The sequence below is a fragment of the Lissotriton vulgaris genome, chromosome 5 (assembly GCF_964263255.1).
Source record: "Lissotriton vulgaris chromosome 5, aLisVul1.2, whole genome shotgun sequence".
Taxonomy (NCBI): Eukaryota; Metazoa; Chordata; class Amphibia; order Caudata; family Salamandridae; genus Lissotriton; species Lissotriton vulgaris.
Window position 1 is genome coordinate 1,053,269,565 of NC_141693.1, and position 19,085 is coordinate 1,053,288,649.

At 42.2% G+C, this 19,085-nt stretch overlaps 1 protein-coding gene across 5 annotated transcripts in view; it reads left to right on the forward strand.

Annotated features, from left to right (window-relative positions):
- The window catches only part of SFXN2 (sideroflexin 2), a 241,615-nt gene extending 223,396 nt beyond the window's left edge, over nucleotides 1-18,219 (forward strand). For all 5 annotated transcript variants that reach the window (XM_086922699.1, XM_086922700.1, XM_086922698.1 and 2 more), the window contains exons 9-12: nucleotides 6,318-6,367; nucleotides 11,263-11,312; nucleotides 15,751-15,798; nucleotides 17,189-18,219. In XM_086922699.1, coding sequence (XP_086778825.1) covers nucleotides 6,318-6,367; nucleotides 11,263-11,312; nucleotides 15,751-15,798; nucleotides 17,189-17,288 — 248 coding nt within the window. In that variant the 3' untranslated portion in view covers nucleotides 17,289-18,219. The remainder of the gene's footprint in view (nucleotides 1-6,317; nucleotides 6,368-11,262; nucleotides 11,313-15,750; nucleotides 15,799-17,188) is intronic.
- Nucleotides 18,220-19,085: the final 866 nt, after the last annotated feature.

The window sequence follows — 19,085 nt, forward strand, 5'->3', positions numbered from 1 at the left end:
TTTAATTACCTTATTCCCCCTCTCAACTACACCATTGGAAGCTGGAGAATATAATGCCACTTTCAACTGTTTGATATCCAATTCCTTCAAAAACCTACACATTTTTTCTGAGACAAAATGTGTCTCATTGTCGGTGACAATTAATTTAGGGGTCCCTTCCAAATCAAAAATCCTTTTGAGAAAAGAAATAGTTGAGTCCGAATCCGGCGATTTCACAAAATCAAAATACATCCACTTTAAAAAATAATCGACCAACAGAATCACATACTTATTCTCCTGCTCCAGGATAGAATACGGACCTGAGAAATCAACACCAACTTTTTCCCAAGCCGAGTTTGGAAAATCAGTTGGGTGCAAAGGAACCTTCATAGTGCGCCAATGTTTGTCAGACATCAAACATTCAGGACAAGAATCAATATAATTTCTGACCTGAATATCAATTGAAGGCCACCAATAATGTTGTTTAATACGCATAACAGTTTTCGTCACCCCTAAATGACCTTGGTGTGCCTTATTGATAATTGACTCACGCAGTCTGAAAGGTGGAACAAATTTTTCCCCTCTACGAATTATACCATTCTCCACCGAAAGCTCCTCCGCAATTTGTGCAAACCTACGCTAATCTCCACTCAAACCCCTAGGTTCTGGCCAGCAATGAGTAGCATAATCAATGACTTTCAACAGCACATTGTCCACTGAGGCAGCCTCCTTCCAGTCACTCTCAGAAATAATATCACCCATCTCATTCACAGCATCCACCACAGTAACACACTCCACGTCTTCCACCAGAAAGTCTTCTTCATCATCTTTAGTCATAGCCATCCTGGATAAACAATCCGCACAAAAATTCTTGCTTCCCAGAATATGCTTAACCGTAAAATTAAACTCTTGCAACTTCGACACCAATCTCATAAGTCTCGCTGACATAGAAGCCGACCTAGATTTATTAAAAATATAAACTAAAGGCGTGTGGTCAGTAACTAACTCAAATTTCCTTCCCCAAATAGACATTTTAAACTTGTGAACCGCCCAAGCGCATCCTAGAGCCTCTCTCTCTATTGTGCTGTATCTTTGTTCAAAATCCTTGAGAGCTCTAGAAGGGAACGCGACGGTCTGCTCCTGACCGTTAACTCTCTGAGTGAGAACAGCACTCAGGCCAGAAATGCTAGCGCCCACTGTAATAATAGAAACAGCATCCTCCCTAAAAGCGTGTATGGCTTTAGCTGAAACAGCAATTGTTTTCACCTCACAAAAAAATCAGTTTAACTCATCAGTCCATACAAAACTGGAACCCTTCCGCAAGAGAGATCTTAAGGGTTCAACCAATTGGGAATAAGATTGAACAAACATAGCATAGTATCCAGCTAAGCCGAGGAAAGACCGTAAAGCGTCTTTATCAGTTGGGGGTTTCGCATCCTCGATCACCCTGATAACTGAGAACTTGGGAGTGATACCCTGGTCTGAGACTGTATGATCCAAATAATCAATCTTGTTGACAGCAAATTTACATTTATCGCTGCGGACTGTCATATTTCTGGACATTAAGATTGAAAGCACATGTCTTAAAATCATATGCTCATCTAAGGATTTTGCAAAAATTAAAATATCATCAAGATATGCTTGCACCCCTGACATCCCTTGAAATAACAAATCCATGAGTTTCTGAAAAACGCTACCGGCCGAAGCCAACCCAAAGGGAAGTCGTAGAAATTTAAAGGCACCAAAGGGGGTGATAAAAGATGTAAGTTCTTGAGACTCTTTTGACAACGAAACCTGATGGTACGCTGACCTCAGGTCGATCAGCGAAAACCATCTAGCCTCCCCTGTGTTCGCCAGAAGCTCATGGATCCTATGGAGTGGGTGACAGTCCACGATAATATTCTTATTCAGGGAGCGCAAGTCTGCACACATCCTAATTTCCCCAGTCTTTTTGCGGGCAACTACGATCGAAGCCACCCATTGAGATGAATTAATAGCAGCTATGATGGCCTGATCACATAAATCCTTCAGCATTTTCTTCAATTCTGATCTAACACTCAAGGGAACCGCCCGTACCTTATGTGCAACAGGCTGAGCCCCGGGGATCAACCTGATTTTGTGTTCAAACCCTTTTACACTTCCAACCACTTCTTTAAAAACAGATTTGAACTCCGCGAGGATGTCTTGAATAGCTGAAACATTAGTATCAGCACAATCCACTATGGAAACGGGTAAATCATTCTTAATGAATTTAGGCAAGTCACCCACCTTAATAGGGTCATCATCCCCAGGAACCAGATATAAACCCATCCGAGCAAGATCTTTCCACCCCACGATGTTCTTCGATTTTTCAGCAAAGTAAATCTTAGTTACCGTTTCCCTCCCAAGACATTGAACCAAACCTGAAAAACAACCAATCATGTTGATATCCTTTTCACCAAATGCCTTGGGGTTAACATCAGATTTTATCAGCTCAACTCTTCTATTCCATTTTTCATAGAACGTTGAGTCTCTTAAGATTGTGAATGGGGAACCAGAATCTGCCATAACCTGCAATGGAACGTTATCTATAATTGCAGAACATAAAGAACCCTTGATAGAATCTACATCCCCATTACAATCTAAAGTTACAACAATATTTTTGAAAGAATTTGAGCAAGTATCAACATCATACTCGATGAAGTTCACATTTGAGGGTTTCTTGGCAAACCTGCATACTCCTTAGAAATGCCCAATCCGTTTGCAAACAGTACAAAGTTTCTTCTTAAGTGCTGGACAGTTTGGAGCGTTGCCTATGTGGTCTTTAGAACCACATCTGTAACAGAACACAATCTGTTTCCTCTGAAAGGGTTTAGAACCAAACTGTGTTTTACCCTTAGTGTTGATCGCACAAACAGTTCCTTCCTGATCAGAATCAGAAACGTCAACCACACTTACTCCTTGTTTAATTGGTTCCATCACGACCTTACTAGTCAAGGTAGACCGCTCAATACTTAAAGCGAGATCAACTACCTCGCTTAATGATGGATTTTTACACCCCAGAATCCTATGTTTAATTTTTCTTGAAGCGCAATTGAACACAAATTGATCTCGGATTAATTTATCTGGTGAAGGTTCAAAGTCACATGTAATGGCTAAAACTCTAAGAGCAGAAATATACTCTTCAACTTTCTCCTCCTGCTTTTGTTTCCTTGCATAAAAATGATGACGTTCCAGCATAATATTAGGTTCATCACAGAACTGTTTTTTTAGTCTAGCAATGGCTTCAACATAAACATTCCAAGGATTATCTCCACTTTCATCTTGAGAAACAGGAGGGGCACTAGGGGTAATGCTTTTAAAAATTCTCTGAGCAGCCTGACCAAGACATCCAAAAAGAATCGCAAACTTGCGTTGAGAAGAATATTCTGAAGCATCAATTGCAATCAGACGATTTTCGAATAAACCGAACAATTCAGTCCAGATAATATCTGGAGTCCCTGGTTTACTCAAAAATGGGGGTGGTTGGGTGATCTGATGCCATTGGTTGTTTGCCATTCTTCCAAATAATGTAAATCAATTAAATATTTTTTTTTTTTTAGATCACATAGGATTATGATTTACTTAAGATTGTAATAGAATGCTTCACACAAATGCTACCAATAAGAGCAAGGCAGTACAATCAAAATGTGCATATAATTGAACACAACGTGTTACGCATGTAAAACAGATTAAAATAAGCCCTTTTAATCACTCATAGAAAAGCGTGCGTATCGCTGTAGAAATACGCCTTAATAATCACCTTTTAAACAAGCGTGCGTATCACTGTAGAAATACACTATTGTAATTACTTTTAAACAAGCGTGTGTATCGTTGTAGAAATACGCTTTTAAAATCACTTTTGGGCAAGCGTGTATATCGCTGTAGAAATAAGCTTTTAAAATCACTTTTGGGCAAGCGTGCGTATTGCTGTAGAAATACGCTTTTAAAATCACTTATGGGCAAGCGTGCGTATCGCTGTAGAAATACGCTTTTAAAATCACATTTGTAAAAGCGTGCGTATCGCTGGAGAGATACACTTTTAGTTGACTCGGTGATGTGAAGACAGGACAATGTATCGCTGTAGTCGTGTCGCTATAATGAATAGTGTGTAAAACCCGCTTTGAAATAAATAGTCACCTTCAGCGTGTGTCGCTGTAGCTGTGTTTCAAATCACCAATCATTCAAAATTCAATAAGCGTGCACATCGCTGTAGAGACGTGCAGTAGTAAAAATATCCACACAAAGACTCAGCCACCAATAATCGCCACCGCTTAATCCAGCTGATTGACACCAACCAATAGGCAAGGATATTTTCTAAGAGTTGGAACGCTGTCCAGTCACATGCAGACAAAATAATAATAATCCAGACACGCCTCCTAGATCCAAAAAGCCAATAGTAAATTTGTGGCTTACCAATCACGTCTCATGTTATGACGCTTCATGTTAACATAACGATATAGGACGTACTTCTAACAACGGTCCTACCAGAATGACATACACAGTCAGACGGTGAATACGAAGATCTTGATCACGAAGTAAGTAGTCCAAATGCAACAAAATCCAAGCGTGGGTACGGGTGGAGCTGTTTCCCCGATCGTCGCCAAATGTAACAATAAGAGATGAGTCTTTTCAAGAATAAGATCCAATTTATTTGAGTATAAGAACCATCCGTTCACGAAGCGTCTGACCAGCGGCAAGCCAACTGTGACAATGGCCAACCGCAGAACAGGCGTTCATGCGAGAGTGACAACCATTTAATTATAAACATGTTTATACACGCGCAGCAGCGCGAACATACATCGCGAGAATCATTGCGCGGTGTATGTCATAAGCATTACACTACACTTGCACCTTTTGTTGCCAGCTGACACATAGATACCATATCCTTCACAATGCATCTGATTTAAAAGGCCCATGCGGTAAATGATGTCACAGTTGATCTTGGAGCCCCAGCTCAGATCACCACCCAGACAAACATTCTAGAATGCCTATTGTTTGGGATTGTTAGAGATGCAGGACAGGGCTAAGCGAGAAGTTTTTTTCTGCACTGGATGGCCTCTTTAAGGAAATGCTCAACATTACTCAACCGAAGGAAACTTTCTAATATTTTTCAGCTGAGTTCAGAGCACGTCTTGTCACGTGTGCTTCTGCGTGTATATTCGATTGGAGATGCCTGCTATGTATGTGAAATGCCATGTTTAAATTATATGATGACAATCTAGCAATATTTGTTCAAATCAGTTTTCTGCTAGTTTGGCCCCATGGCGTTGATCAATTTACATTCCTAAAAGCTACATTTATGAATTTCATTGTGTCTTTAAGTTAGCCGATTGGTATCCACCGCGATTTGGAGAACGTTGTCTTTTTTTATTCCTTTATTGTATTTTTTCAGTGTGAGATGGTCGAAAGCAAGCAATTAACATCATACAATAATGCGAGTTGTAGCAGGTTTGTTGCTGTTGCACGCACTAGGTAGCGTTCTGATATTGGTTATACAGTAATAAAAACATTTAGTGCAACTGAACATCTTCGAGTCCAGACATTGAGAGCATCGTTACATAAATAGCATACTTATCCTGAACGTTTCTTATGAAATGTAGCAAGCATTGGCATAGCCAATAGGTCTCGCCTTTGGGACCCTCTAAGTGTTTAGCCATGCAACAGTTGATGTTGTTGCACCAAGGATATTGTGCTGCAGAGCTAAATACTTATAAGGTCCCAAAGGCGAGACCTATTGGCTATGCCAATGCTTGTTCTTTATTCCATCGCCTTGCGTTCTTTGTCTTTTACAGTGTTGTGCTGTGCTTGTTAATTCCTGCCTTCCCCAGCAACTTTTGAGTTCTGCCAAGCCACCAAACGAGAGAGCCAGGAGTATCTGAGAGGGCCTTTTGTGCACCTTTGTCCGTGAACACCTGGATTTAACTGCGGTGGGAGCTCAGATAAAATTGACTCAAAGTATACAATATTTCCACTTCTAATCTGCCAGTGACTTCCCCACACGGGATTTGTAGAAACAGAACACCTCGTTACGTCATTGTTGTTATGGATGATGTCATGGGTAATAGTTGATGATTGTGAGGTCATGAACAGGGCATTCGTAGTGGTAAGGAAATGCATATGTCACTTAATTAGACCACGATTGGTAAAGACAGATGCTCCAGGGTTCTAGTGTTTTAGACCACGCCTCACTTCCTTGTAAGGGAAATGCTTATGCACGTTGTAATGCACAGTGATCACTTCATAACGTAATCAAATATTGTATTGCTCATATCAGGCAATAACATTATTCATCATATTTCTCTCAATCTTGTTCGTAGTTCTACTACCAATACTGATGGAAAGACTTGAAAAATTTCAATTTATGAAGGTAAGCGACTCTAGCTTTTAAAATGTCTCCTTCATACAGACTTTATTTAAACATTTTAATACTTGTGGAAAACTAGGTCTAGATGTACTAGAATGTCACAACTTTCAGAGATATCACAATCCATGTGACAACATTATTTATGGTTCCAGGGTTTTGGGGATGGCTTAAAGAATATTGAAGGTAATGAATAGATCATGTTGGAAAGTCTGTTAATATTGGATTAGAACAGGAGTAGTGGCGTTAGGCAATGTAATAATGAAAAAATACTCGAGAATAGATCTTGTTTACAATGGCGGCTAAAGTGTCTAGGTCAAGAAGCCACCATTTTTTATTAATTTGCAGCATTAACCAACACTCCATCTTACCTGCACCTAGTCATCTTCATTTTACAATACGCCCACAGTTATACAGCCATCAAGTCAACATTATGTATGACTGGGTGAGCACTACTTTTCTCCAACAAACACAATATGCAACTACACTCCGCGTTCAAATGACAACACATAGCAACATAAGGCTATGTAAATAACAACAAATGGCATAATAGCCACCAACTCACCCCCCGCGCCATAACAAAACCATTAGATGCTATCACACCTACCGTCAGACACACAAAAACACACAATAGTACTTGCTCACAACAATCATGTTTGTTTTTTAAAATATTTTTATCAGCCTGCACATGTATATAAATGATCCGTATATTTCTGTAACTTTTCCCATCATGCCTCTGTGGGGACTGGCCTCCCAGGATAGCCAGTACAAGGCCACAAGATACAATATTGTACATCTAAATCCACAGGTCTCCCTATTCAGCTTAACGGTTTTAACATAACAAAGTCCTGCGAGAATACGAGGTATATTATTCAAATGTGCAGGGCATAGTGAAAGAAACATTAACTGTGAAATTGTAACAGGTTGAACAATGGGTTCCAGGTGAGTTAGCTTCCAACAGCTCAGTCAGGAGTGTGCATGGGGAGGGGAGGGGGGGTCGGGGGGTTCCCCTCTGGCAAGAAAATAGCGCATTACAGTGGATTACAGCCGTGCCCCATGTGTCACATCATACAACCAAGTCTCTCTGGAGAACAGGCATGCCCTCATTTCGATAATCTAATTCCTCCAGGGCTCTAGGCGGCTCCCCATGCTTGCTCTTAGTCACTCCCACTGTCCCGTCTTCAGATCTCGAGCTCAGTGAATGGGGGTGAATCAGTACTCCTGGGGTTGTCAAACATATCCACCACTTCCGTCCATAGCGGATCTATTGGTCGTCTCCATCTAACAGCGGCTTCCCATCTTGCCAACACTGGGCCACATGCAGACTTCCATGTCATGGATATCTGCCTCTTGGTCAATATAAAGGGCATTTCAATAAAATGGTTTCCTACGTTCTTGAGCGTTGGGCTGGGAAATGGGCCCAACAAACACACTTTTAGGGTGCATGGTAAGTCATAGTTCAGTGTGACATTCAACCTTTTCACCACTGTGGGCCAGAATTCCTGCGGAGATGCAAAGGACCAGACAATATGACAGGCGTTTGCCTCCTCTAGTGTGCAAGCAAGGGCAGCGTTTGGGTTCCTCGCCATATATAGCAGTCAATTTCTTCGGGGTGAGATATGTTTGGTGTAGAGAATTGAACTGGATGACTTAAAACCGGGTGTTCTGGGACATTTTCTGTGGATAGGACAATATTTTCACCGAGTTCCTGTCTGTAATTGCCCTACCCAGTACACCTTATCATTTTTGTTGGGTAATGTTCAGATTAGTTTGAATCCCATTCAGGGCACCATGTAGCCATTTGACCAGATGCCTGCTTCCACCCAGGGATAGCAATAAATGTGGAACATCATTGGTCTGGGGTTCTTCCACTCCGGGTCCCCAGAGCACCGTTAAAGAACGAGTCAGTGCCTCATAGGTAATAAATTGCCCAGCGGGCAACTCACATGATTCTACTAGGGTTCCCACCGGCATCGGGGTGGAGACCTAATAACAGTCACCTACCGTCACTAATCCTACCTCCATCCATGTTGTTAGGTGTGCTGGGGTCAATTAGGCAGGGTGCTCCCCGTGGTAGGCCCACCAGTGGGAGCGATGGGGCATACTGTGTTCTCATCTCCGTCCTTCAGACACAGCGCCACCAGCACCGCAGTGCAGTCATTAAAAGTGCCCTGGCTCTTCCCAGCCCAGGTCTCTGCTGCAGCAGGCGGGCCAGGAGCACCCCCTGGTTTGGTAACATCCCCAGACATCCCAATGATTGCCATCCAGCTTGGCGTAAACCAGTGAAGCTGGTCAGCCAGGTGATATCATTCAAAGTCTGGCATGCTCAGGCCTCCTTCCAAGGCTAGTCGCCTGAGAATTTCTAGGGGCACCCTATGTTTCCCGACATCCCAAATAAGTTCTCTCAATAACAATTCCAATTGCTTTAACCTCTGGGCCCACAACCAAGCTGGGAGATTAGTAAAGAAGTAAAGATCCGGGGCAACAAATCTTTTTGGTCAATGCTATCCATGACATAATTAAGAGTCGGAGCGAGTGCCAGAAAGCTACACTTCCTTCAGGGAGCTCATCCCCCAGCGCCCCCGCGTTGCTCTCTTGCATGTCCTCCAGGGAGTGGTAATTCCTCACAACAATCATGCAGTAACACACACCACTACATGCCAACACAACAAATGTCATACATCCACAGCTAACATTTACCAATGCATTACAGTGTGACTGCAAGAAAAAGGTAATTCAGTCATGCATACATTTAACAAACAAAATACACAGTTGGCACAAACGCATCACATTGCAAACGTACTCAGGTAATAGCAGAAGAGAAACAGCCACCATTATGTACCCACAAAGACACAGTTTACACACCAACAGAATTGACATTGTACATCCAAACACAAACCTTTCTAAATAAGCAGCACATTTTCTAACTTGAGCAACCATCATGCACCCAAACTGCTGCCATTTAACAGGGATGACTCGTGCCATTTCCAAAAATCCATCGCACCGTATATAGCATTTTAAACATCTATAAACACAATTGATAAGTCTGGAATAGTGGGAGTTAAAGTTGACTTAGTATGGGGTTGCAACAGGATCTGAAAGTAGCACCTAAACTCGAGAATTGCTAAGATTTTGAGTTGTATGCCACTAGAGACACATAAGTGGACCCCATTACAACTTAAGCTTTTCTATAGCATTGCGCTATGACTAGTAGCGATCTAATATGAGGTTCAATACATTTTTTTCTCTCCACTGGGAAAAAGAAAACCGAAGCACATTGAAATGTCGACCTTGCGAGTAGATTAGGATTGCCAAGTCATTCCAGTCTGCTTGCATCTTTCTCTCTTGCAAGGCCCCTTTGCCTTCTGGCTTTTCTTCACCTACACTACACTGGGGATCCTACTTTATATTTGTATCTGGTGGTTAAAATAATCATAGGACTCGGACTCCCATCACCTATACTGGGGTTTGCTTCTTAAATCCAACAATATTTAACCAAATGTATCACCCGAACCTGCGACCACTCGGCCCAAAGATCGTTACAATTCTTATTACACTGAACAAAGCCCATTTCCGAAGAGTACATTTTACTGAGTAATTTAAAGACCGCGTTCATGCCTTTTAATCAAGCACAAGCAAAGGGAGAGTGAGAAGTAAAGGGCGATGAGGTGAGATGGGGAGGTGAAGGTCATGTGAAGGGCGTAGGGACAGTATAATTAGAACTTTTCACCCCATGGCTTTATTGCACTTCCTGACTTGTGTTCGCGATTTAAGCCGTGTGGTCTTGGTGCGCAGGTGGCATGGCTTTTCTGAGTTCACATCACCAGTACAACCTCCTCTACATTACTCCCCCATCACGAAAAAAACGATACTGAAATTGAGCATTGCCTACACGGGTGTCGTATCCCCAGCAAGGTTACTACCCAGGCCCTCTTGCTCTTTATGTGTTAGATTCCCACTTCCCTTCCTAACTACAGCTCTCCTGTTAGTGGCAACCTTTCTTTTCTTCCTAAGTCTCCAGCAGTTTGTTTGTTCCTTTTCTTAGTAAAGTGTTTTAGCAGCAGTCCGCTTTCGGCCCATTCAGTCAAGAGACACCACCCCAGAGCTGTCATTTATCGCCTCCAGGGGAACTTTATTGATTAAACCCGTTGGGCTCGTTCTGCTGTCAAAACCATTAGGAGTTTTAGATCAGACCCATGGTGCTTCAGTTTGTTTAAGTTAGCAGAAAGTTTCTCTCTTGAAATCCATCCTTTCTTTTTCCTTCAAGTATTGCTCATCAGGTTTACAGTTTCTCACCCTCGGTTTCTCTTTTCTTGGCTCAGACAGTGTCAATGTAGTAACATAAGGGCTTGATGCGACCACAAAAAGGTAATTCGAAATGTCCTAAAGGAATATTGCAACTCAGAATTGCCTTACTGACTCAAAAAGTACACTTTACATCGGATTGAGATTCTGAAGTGGAGGGTGGTAGGGGGGAGATAGTGGGATCCATGCACAAAGAAGAAGGTGTATCTGAAGAACAGATTCCACCCTGAGCGTGTGAATGCTGCACATGGGTCTAGGGGAATGCCCATGCTCCCACCGGTGTTATGCACAGGATGCTACTTTTCTAAATGCAGGATTCAGCTAATTTCACAGAATGGCCATTTTTGCACTGCAAAGAATTTGTATATTTTCTCAGCCAAAAAATGAAGGTGGAGTCACAAATCAGTTGGTGTGCAAAACCCCAGCCCAACCCTTTGTACATTGGACCCATAGTGCTTTTGTCAACCCGCGTATTCCCTTTGATATTATGTTTTTAAAACCATTTTAGTGGCATACATGTGGAAGACTTTGATCTTGTTATGCAGTATAATGGATTGTCGTATACTCATCAATGTGTCTTGTGCCTTGTGTTTCAGAGAATACGAGTCCTTCATGCACCGCTGCAAGTGATACTCGTTGGTGGTTTGTAAGTGTAACTTTCTTTCCAGTCTTTCAGCATTAGAGACTAGTTACTATAGTTGTACTACTCAAAGTCAGGCAACACTGCAGTAAACTGGCTGTATTTATTTGAATTTGTCTTTCTCTTCGCTAAAAGTGGTGAGGAATTACTCATCTTAGACTAATTATTAAACATACAGTAATTGGAAAATAACCCGTGTTGTCTACTCATAAAGGTCAAAATCTCTACCTCCTATGTTTCAACTGCGATGTTTTGCGACAAAATGATGACCATATACATGTCGAGGTTATTAACCGCCCGTGCGCTTAAATCTCAAGTAATCATAGGCATCTTGCATATACATCACACCCGTTCATCTGTTTACGTTTATTGTAATCCCAGACACAGGCTCCTTCACTTCTCACTGGATAAATGTGCACTCCTTTTCTGAAAGATAAGCTTTGAATTTGGGGGTACCCTCCTGTGCCCCAGATCTATTAGTGACTACCTTAGCACCTGCAATTCCCCTCCCTGCCCCTCTCCTAACATGGGGAGTAACAGGGAGTAAGACAAAATGTCAGAAAATAAAATCTTACAGTGCTTATATATGAACTTCTGGGAAGTTGTACCTTAAAGATTCCTCATACTGCACCTTGTTCAGGGTACGGCGCTATTTTGTGCATTTATGAGAATTTGTCTTCACCTGTGTCTTGTTTCACATGTTGTGCTAAAGGTTTTCAGGTCAATTTGCAGGCCTTCGCTACAGCGCCTGTTAGCATTCCCATGTTCCTTATGTTTGCAATGCCCATTGCTTATCTAGTCTCTTTGCTGTGTTTTTCATAGGGGTCATGGAGCCAGCAGCCCTCTGTTGCAGTTCCTCATTGTTCATGGTGAGGCAGCAGCTGGTCTGTTGCTTGCTCCACTCACCTCTAGTAGAGTATCTTGGGCGCAGCAGTTGTCACCCACTATTAACATTCTAAAAGCCCATAGTGAGTTATTTGTACTATCTAATTTTGTATGCCGTGCTTTCAGAGACCGTAAATGCCTTCTCAATATTGGGAGCCCTGACATATGAATTTCTGTAGATCTCTTGCTTGTCTTTGTTAGCTGGTGGACTTGAGTGGCATGACAGCCACACAATATTTCTGATGGAAACGTCTTCCTGCAGAAACAGATTCCTCAGCTCATGAATATCCTCCAGGTCCAGACTGGATATGGAACCAGCCGATCTCTACCCCTACCAGATGGTGTCATGCAGCTTCACCCACCTAGAATGCGAGGCCACCAGGACATAACTAGGACTGGTGCTGTGGCGTCACTCCCTGTTTTCAAAGCCTCATTGACCTAGGAACGGAGCTCTTTGTTGTGTTTTATTGATGAGATTCCACAGCGATCAACAGCAACTAGGAGGTTAATGTCTCAACCTAGATTTGAACCCTACTACACATGAAGTAAAAAGATTTTCTTATCGCTTTCTCACTACATATAGTGTCTTGGATTTGACTATGATCCCTTGAACTGCAGTTGTTCTTTGATGTACCCAAAGGCCACTAGGGAGTTGGAGGTCAAGCTATTTTTCGACGAGCCTTTTAGATATACACACAAAAGTGGTCCCATTCTCCAAAAAATAAGTCTCAATACAGGAACGATGATGCTGAAGCCACAAAACGCAGAAAAATCCCCCACTCGAAGAAGGAGAGGAAACATTTCTTCTCCCTGAGCCATTCAAAGACTCAACACTTTAATACATGCACTGATTTCACCTTCAAAAATGGCTGGTGATAGTGGCAAAAGAGACGGTATGTACCTATCTGATGATGCCCCTCTGTAAGAACACCTCAAAGCCAGCCTAAAGGCTCACCAGGAAGTACAAACGTTTCTGTTCTGATTCTGATGTCCTAGCAATGTCCAACTGAGACTATGGCAAAAATACACAAGCTGCCCACCTCCCACCTTTTGTCAATAAATATTTCCAAGACAAAACCAAAAAAGGAAAGAAATAATTTTGTTTTTTCTGGGTATCTTTATTTATACCCCTACAAAACCTAAGGAGTGAAAAATTCCCATTGATTGAGTAAACCAGCGTTGGCTGGACATAAACATTTGGTCACCTTTTGGTGAAATAATCTCCTTCTTTTGACTTTGTCTGAAGGCTATTCCTTTGAATATTGTCATTTATTAATTTTTCTTAATTACAAATACATTGAGATGTAGTATTTGTTGTGTATGTAGGTTGTTTGTCATATTGTTTCTTTCAGTAAGAGTTGTGTGTATTGTTTCTCCCTTTAAGAGTTATGTATTGTATTATGTACAAGTGTTGTAAATAGAAGTGAATGTATATATGTGTCTTTTTTATTCATAAAAATATGATGAAAAGAGCTCACAAAAAGAATTGAAAAGAATTGTAGGGGTATAAATAAAGATACCCAGACAAACCAAAATTATTTCTTTCCTTTTTTGGTTTTGTCTTGGAAATAATTATTGACAAAAGGTGGGAGGTGGGCAGCTTGTGCATTTTTGCTGTTTAAAAAGGGTCCAGCCCACTCCCTGTAGGACCTAACTCCTTAGTCGTATACAACTGAGACTATGGACACACAAAGGACAATAATGTGAATGAAGGATGAGCACCTCTTTGTAACACCGCAGCTGTTTTTCCCTGACATATCCCAAAGGGGAACATCTTCACCCCTAAGCCACCCCCGCCCCCATTTAGAAGAAAGTTGTTCCTTCACCTTAGTGGGACACAAAGCAGCCAAAAGAAATACCTATAACCACAGCTGAACTAAAGCCCAGTATTTTGACTGAAATCCTGTAGCCATGTTCTGCAGTTTCAGAACCCCTATGTCTTTTAGGGGAGGCACTTTTCTGACTATCTGGAAAAAAATCTTTTCGGTCCCAGCAGTCCACAGACAAATTGTCTGATGAAACCTTGACCAGAGTTTGGTGGGTCAATTACATCTGACAAATTGAACGTTGATGCTTTTCCTAAGGCTCCCCTAAAGGTTTCACTCTGTGGGAAGTCTTTGCATCAAGAAGTCAGACCTTATGCACAACCATTACCATGTGTCTTTTGGGCTATAACATCCACCCCTTGTGGGATCTGCCATAAATTATGGTAATGTGACTGCCTGAACATATGAAGAAATCATTTTAAGACTTGATCAACGACTGCAGGATATCTTGAGTTGAGACCTGGGATCCGGCAACACTGTGGCCCAGTACATGCCTGCAGCAGGACTTTGGCCGTCATTCTTGGAGGCATTCCACTGGCTTCTTGGGAGATGTAACTTGAATGGACATGTCCTTCAGTGGCTAGTAGCTGTTCAGGGAAAACAATAACTCCTCCCTAGATGTTTTCAAAAACCGTTGTGGTGCACCATACTCACTGTGACTGGCCTCCCTTTGTCACGTCATCAGCAACCGTCCCAGTTGAATTAGAAACCACAATATATGTACTGCTTATTTTGTTACTTAGGTCCATCTAAGGGATACCAGCAACAGCAGCAGTCCACTCTCCGCAGAATCCTCTGATGGATCTGCTGCCTCAAAACCTTTTTGATTCCCCACATCTGCAGCACAGGTGGAGGTGTGATTTCCAATTTCTCCTCCAGCTGGGAAAACATAACATCAGACTGCGTGGTCTTCCCGCTTATCGCAAGATCTACGCTTTCCTCAGGATGTGTTCCCTGGTACCTCGATCTGGGAGGCAGAGCTTATTGCCCTGATTAGAAAAGGGCTTAGAAGTTGGGCCCTTGCAGGAAAGGGGTAAATGATTTTGCTCTCTTTAATTCTGGGTCCCCAAGAAGGACAGCGACCTGAGGCTATCCTGTAACTCTGTTCACTGACCCGGTTTAAGTGACAGGACAAGTTGGCCTGACAAATTCAGCATAAGTATTTTACTAAGGCCCTGAAGAGGTGGCGGCCTAGCTTAAGAAGTCAGGAGTCCATGTATTCCTTTATTAGGCTGACTGTTTGGTACAGGCGGGGTCAGTTATACTGGTTACATAAGCTCTTCAGAGAACTATAACTCTCCTGCAGAATTTGGCCTTTAACAGCAACACCTACAGATCTCACAGACATGCTGCCTCTGCTTGACGCTCAGTGGGTGTCTACTGTTCCCAGAAGCAAATTTTGTTTCCCAGCATACGTGATGTCCATCCAGCTGTGGTCACACAGCCTCTCACCAGCTGTTCCAATACTCCTGTGTCGCTACAGATAGACAAAAAAATCAGACAGCACATGTTCCCTGATTAGCTTCAATCACCTTTTCTCATGGGAACGGATAACGTTTATTTTGGCTTTTTTTTATTTCTCTGTGGCACATGAAAAACTGTACTTTTCTCCCTCAAGCATGATACAGTTGCAGAAAGTAATACTGCTGTCTGGGGTGGTTATTGATAGAATTGTTAGACTACTCGAAAACTGCCTTGTGCTTTTTAAATGCTCCTTTTGTCTCTGTTTGCAGCTTGATCTTCATGGTTCCAGTTGCCTGTTCACTGTTCCCTCAAAGATGGTAGTAGACTTTTTTTTTTCTTTTTCATTTATTTCATCATTAATGTAAGACGCAGTCCGTACTAAAATAAGCATGTTTAACAGAGAGAAGCTTCAGGCTGTCGTAATAATGATTACTAGAGTTAAAATGTTAATACAACAATAGTCCAAATTAATGGCCAGGTTTCACCACTTACATAATTAGCTTGGAGAACTTCTGTGATACTCTTAATGTTGTTTCTACGTTTTTCTAATTTAAATTGATGTGTATGGCTCAGATGTAGAGCTGTAAACGCATAGTTTTCATTCACCATTTGTGTAAGACACCTCATTTTAGCCCTGGTTATGGGTGGGGTGTATAGTTTCTAATGAAGCCAAGTATTCCATACCTGTCTTTTCTGTCAGTGAAGCACAAAGAAACATGTCTTCCGGGCATCTCAACTGACTGTCTTTGAGTTTTGTTAAAGCAGCTGTGATTGGTTACAGCTTAGAAGGTGCCTCTGTCAGGCTCAAGCATGTATTTAACTTGTGGTTATTGTGGTGGTAAATGGGAGGTTTTGTTTAAGGGATACCTTTATTGTGAAAGAACCTGCCATTGTCCTTCAGGGAAAACTCTGGTACAAGATATATTGGAGGCAGCTTTCTTAAATGAGTTTGGGAGGAAAACATTGATTGATGAGGGAAGCCTTGAAATGACGGCAACCAAAGAAACACCCTCCGCAATATCTATAGCCTAAGACACCTGCCTTTTAATGTATCATCCAAATTCTTGAAAGGGGTGTGTGATGTAAGATCACTAGTAGAGCGCAAAGTGTTTCATCTCTGCCAAGCGGACGCAGGAAATTAAGCCAACATCATTAAAGTGACTGACCCAAGCCTTCTCCCCTTACTTATCTGAAAAACCCTACTTTAGGTCCAGTGCGAGAATAATGCATTGCATCCTTGCTGTGCAGACATCGTGTGATCTGGGACATAAGAGTTATTTCAGATTCTCGGTGTGCCATTGTTCTGTTGCAGTGTTCAACCTTCTGAAGTGTGCATGTACCAAGTTGTGGTTTGTGAGGTTCCTCACAGTTCTATTTGGGCAGGGCCGAAACGAAGGCAGACAGACACATTTGCGAGTCCATGTGTCTGCTGGAGCACCGACCACCAAAATGACTGTTTTGAATTGCTTTGCTTCTGTCGCTATAAAGGTTTACTCCAAAGCTTCATCAAGGGTGCCAACTATAGTTTGGGATTTGATTTTACTTAATGTTTGTGGATTGGGAGATATTTCACGGTGTGTCTGCCTGTGTTCACAGATGTGGGTTGGGGCATGAAACATTTCATGACTTTGTTTGCTGACTGTTTTTACAAGTCATTGTAAGGGCCACATTTGTATAAACATTCATTGAATCTTTCCTGTCTTTTAGTTCTTTGGCCGTGAATAACCTGGAACCACAGCTCAGGGACTCCATTTTGGCCCAATATGGAGACAAGGTTCGCTATGTCTATTTTAACAAGGGACTGTAAGGCGCTGCCTGCGACACCTGCCAGTCCACGACTCCCAGGCACCGCAGCAGGACAACGAGTGACAGCCCGCAGTGCTGTCACCAGCAGTCTTTCGTTTCGAGAGCCTGTGAAACTAGGTCAACTTCTTGTAAGCCCCGCCTTAAACCGCCACATTCAGCAACTTCTCAAATACCTCACAAAATGTTACACAAACCTAGCTTCCTTCAGAAATGTGTGACTTCCGGAAACCGTGAAGTGTTCAGAGCACTGCTGGAGCAGTCGGCCCTGCCAAAGATACCGGAACTGAAAATCCAGATTCACCCTCTGTGCAGTGCCTTTTCCTAAAAGAGACCACAGATCTAGCGCCAAGAGGCAGCATCTTTGATGGAATGTGCTTTTCAGTGTCACCTATACCTTCAACCGCTGGTCACTTAAAAGAGATGTTTTACTTTTTATGAACCGTTTTGCTGCCACTTTTAATATTGTGTTGCTCAAGCATTCACATGTACAGGAAGGGTTATATTCGCATCATGTCAATGTTTTAGCGACTGGCACCCAAGTCTTTATTGTTACAAATACAGGAATCGCTTCTAAAGAAGATACTGCTCTGGTGGGACGCAGCCGCTTGATCAGGCGATGAATGGGATCGGAAACTGACTTTTTAATTAGAAACATGTTTACTGTTGGAGAGGTTTCTGTCTTTTAAACTGGACCTGCAGTCTTAACCTCAAAGACCAGACCGATTGGAAAGTGTTACATAGTCATTGTGTTACTTTCACAGATTTTCGCTTGGTATTGCACTTCTCTACCGCCTCTCTCAAGGTGTTCCTTCTGCAATGTCGGCTGACCGCAGCTGCTACACTTCATTCCAGCTTTCAATTTAAGATTTGTATCATGCAAGGATTTTTGTTGGTTACTACACACTTAATAAACACAATCTTGCTGAATGAGATTCTGAAACGGAGTTCCTAATTGAATCAACAATATTTAACATCTACCGTACCATAAACACTTGCAGAGCCTTGAGACTGATGAGGAAAATTAACTTTGGCATAAAACAATGGCTGACTACTGACAGTCCCCACACTGATGTACCCAACGCTTTGCAGTGCGCCCGGTGGTGTTCAAAGGCAGTCAGTCTCCATGCTCAAACGGAGTCTTCCTTAAAATTCCTAGCTTGCATCCGTGGCTTTGCAGGGTTAGACACAAAATGGTTGTTAGGCAACTTCTCTGCCAGAACCAACTGAGCAGTCTTCCCTCGTATCACCCTACTAACCTTACCCCTCCAAGCGAGTCCAGCCCAGCATCGTACATCCCAGAGGCCCTGGGAGTGCTGTGTCCTTTTCCTGCTTTCACTCCAATTTTAGGCCATGCTGTGTGTAGATCATTCTATGTGCCACTGAGTAGGAAAGTTCTCCTGTCTCTGAACTTGCTTGATATCCTTGCCACAGGTATGAATAAGTCTGCCACCATCCTAAATTGAGAATGAATAGGTAGCAAGAGCTGTGTTTGCACACTCCTATTCTTGTTTCACAGACATTATTAGATCATAAAGTTCATAGATTGCAGTGTATTTAATGCATAAGCGCTAGAAGTAAGGGGGGGGGCTGCAGCACTCCCAAAATAAACATGCTGGAGTTCCAATGGCGAATGGGCAAAAAAGATGGCTTTAAAAGTCGTTTTTATCTTGTCACATTTGCTGTACTTTTAAAGACAAAAGTCACATGCCAGGTGATGTCTTCTGATAAATTGCTGCATACTCTTTTACCATGGAGATTGCTGTTTACTGTTCTTTCTCTGATTGCAAAGTGAGAGGCT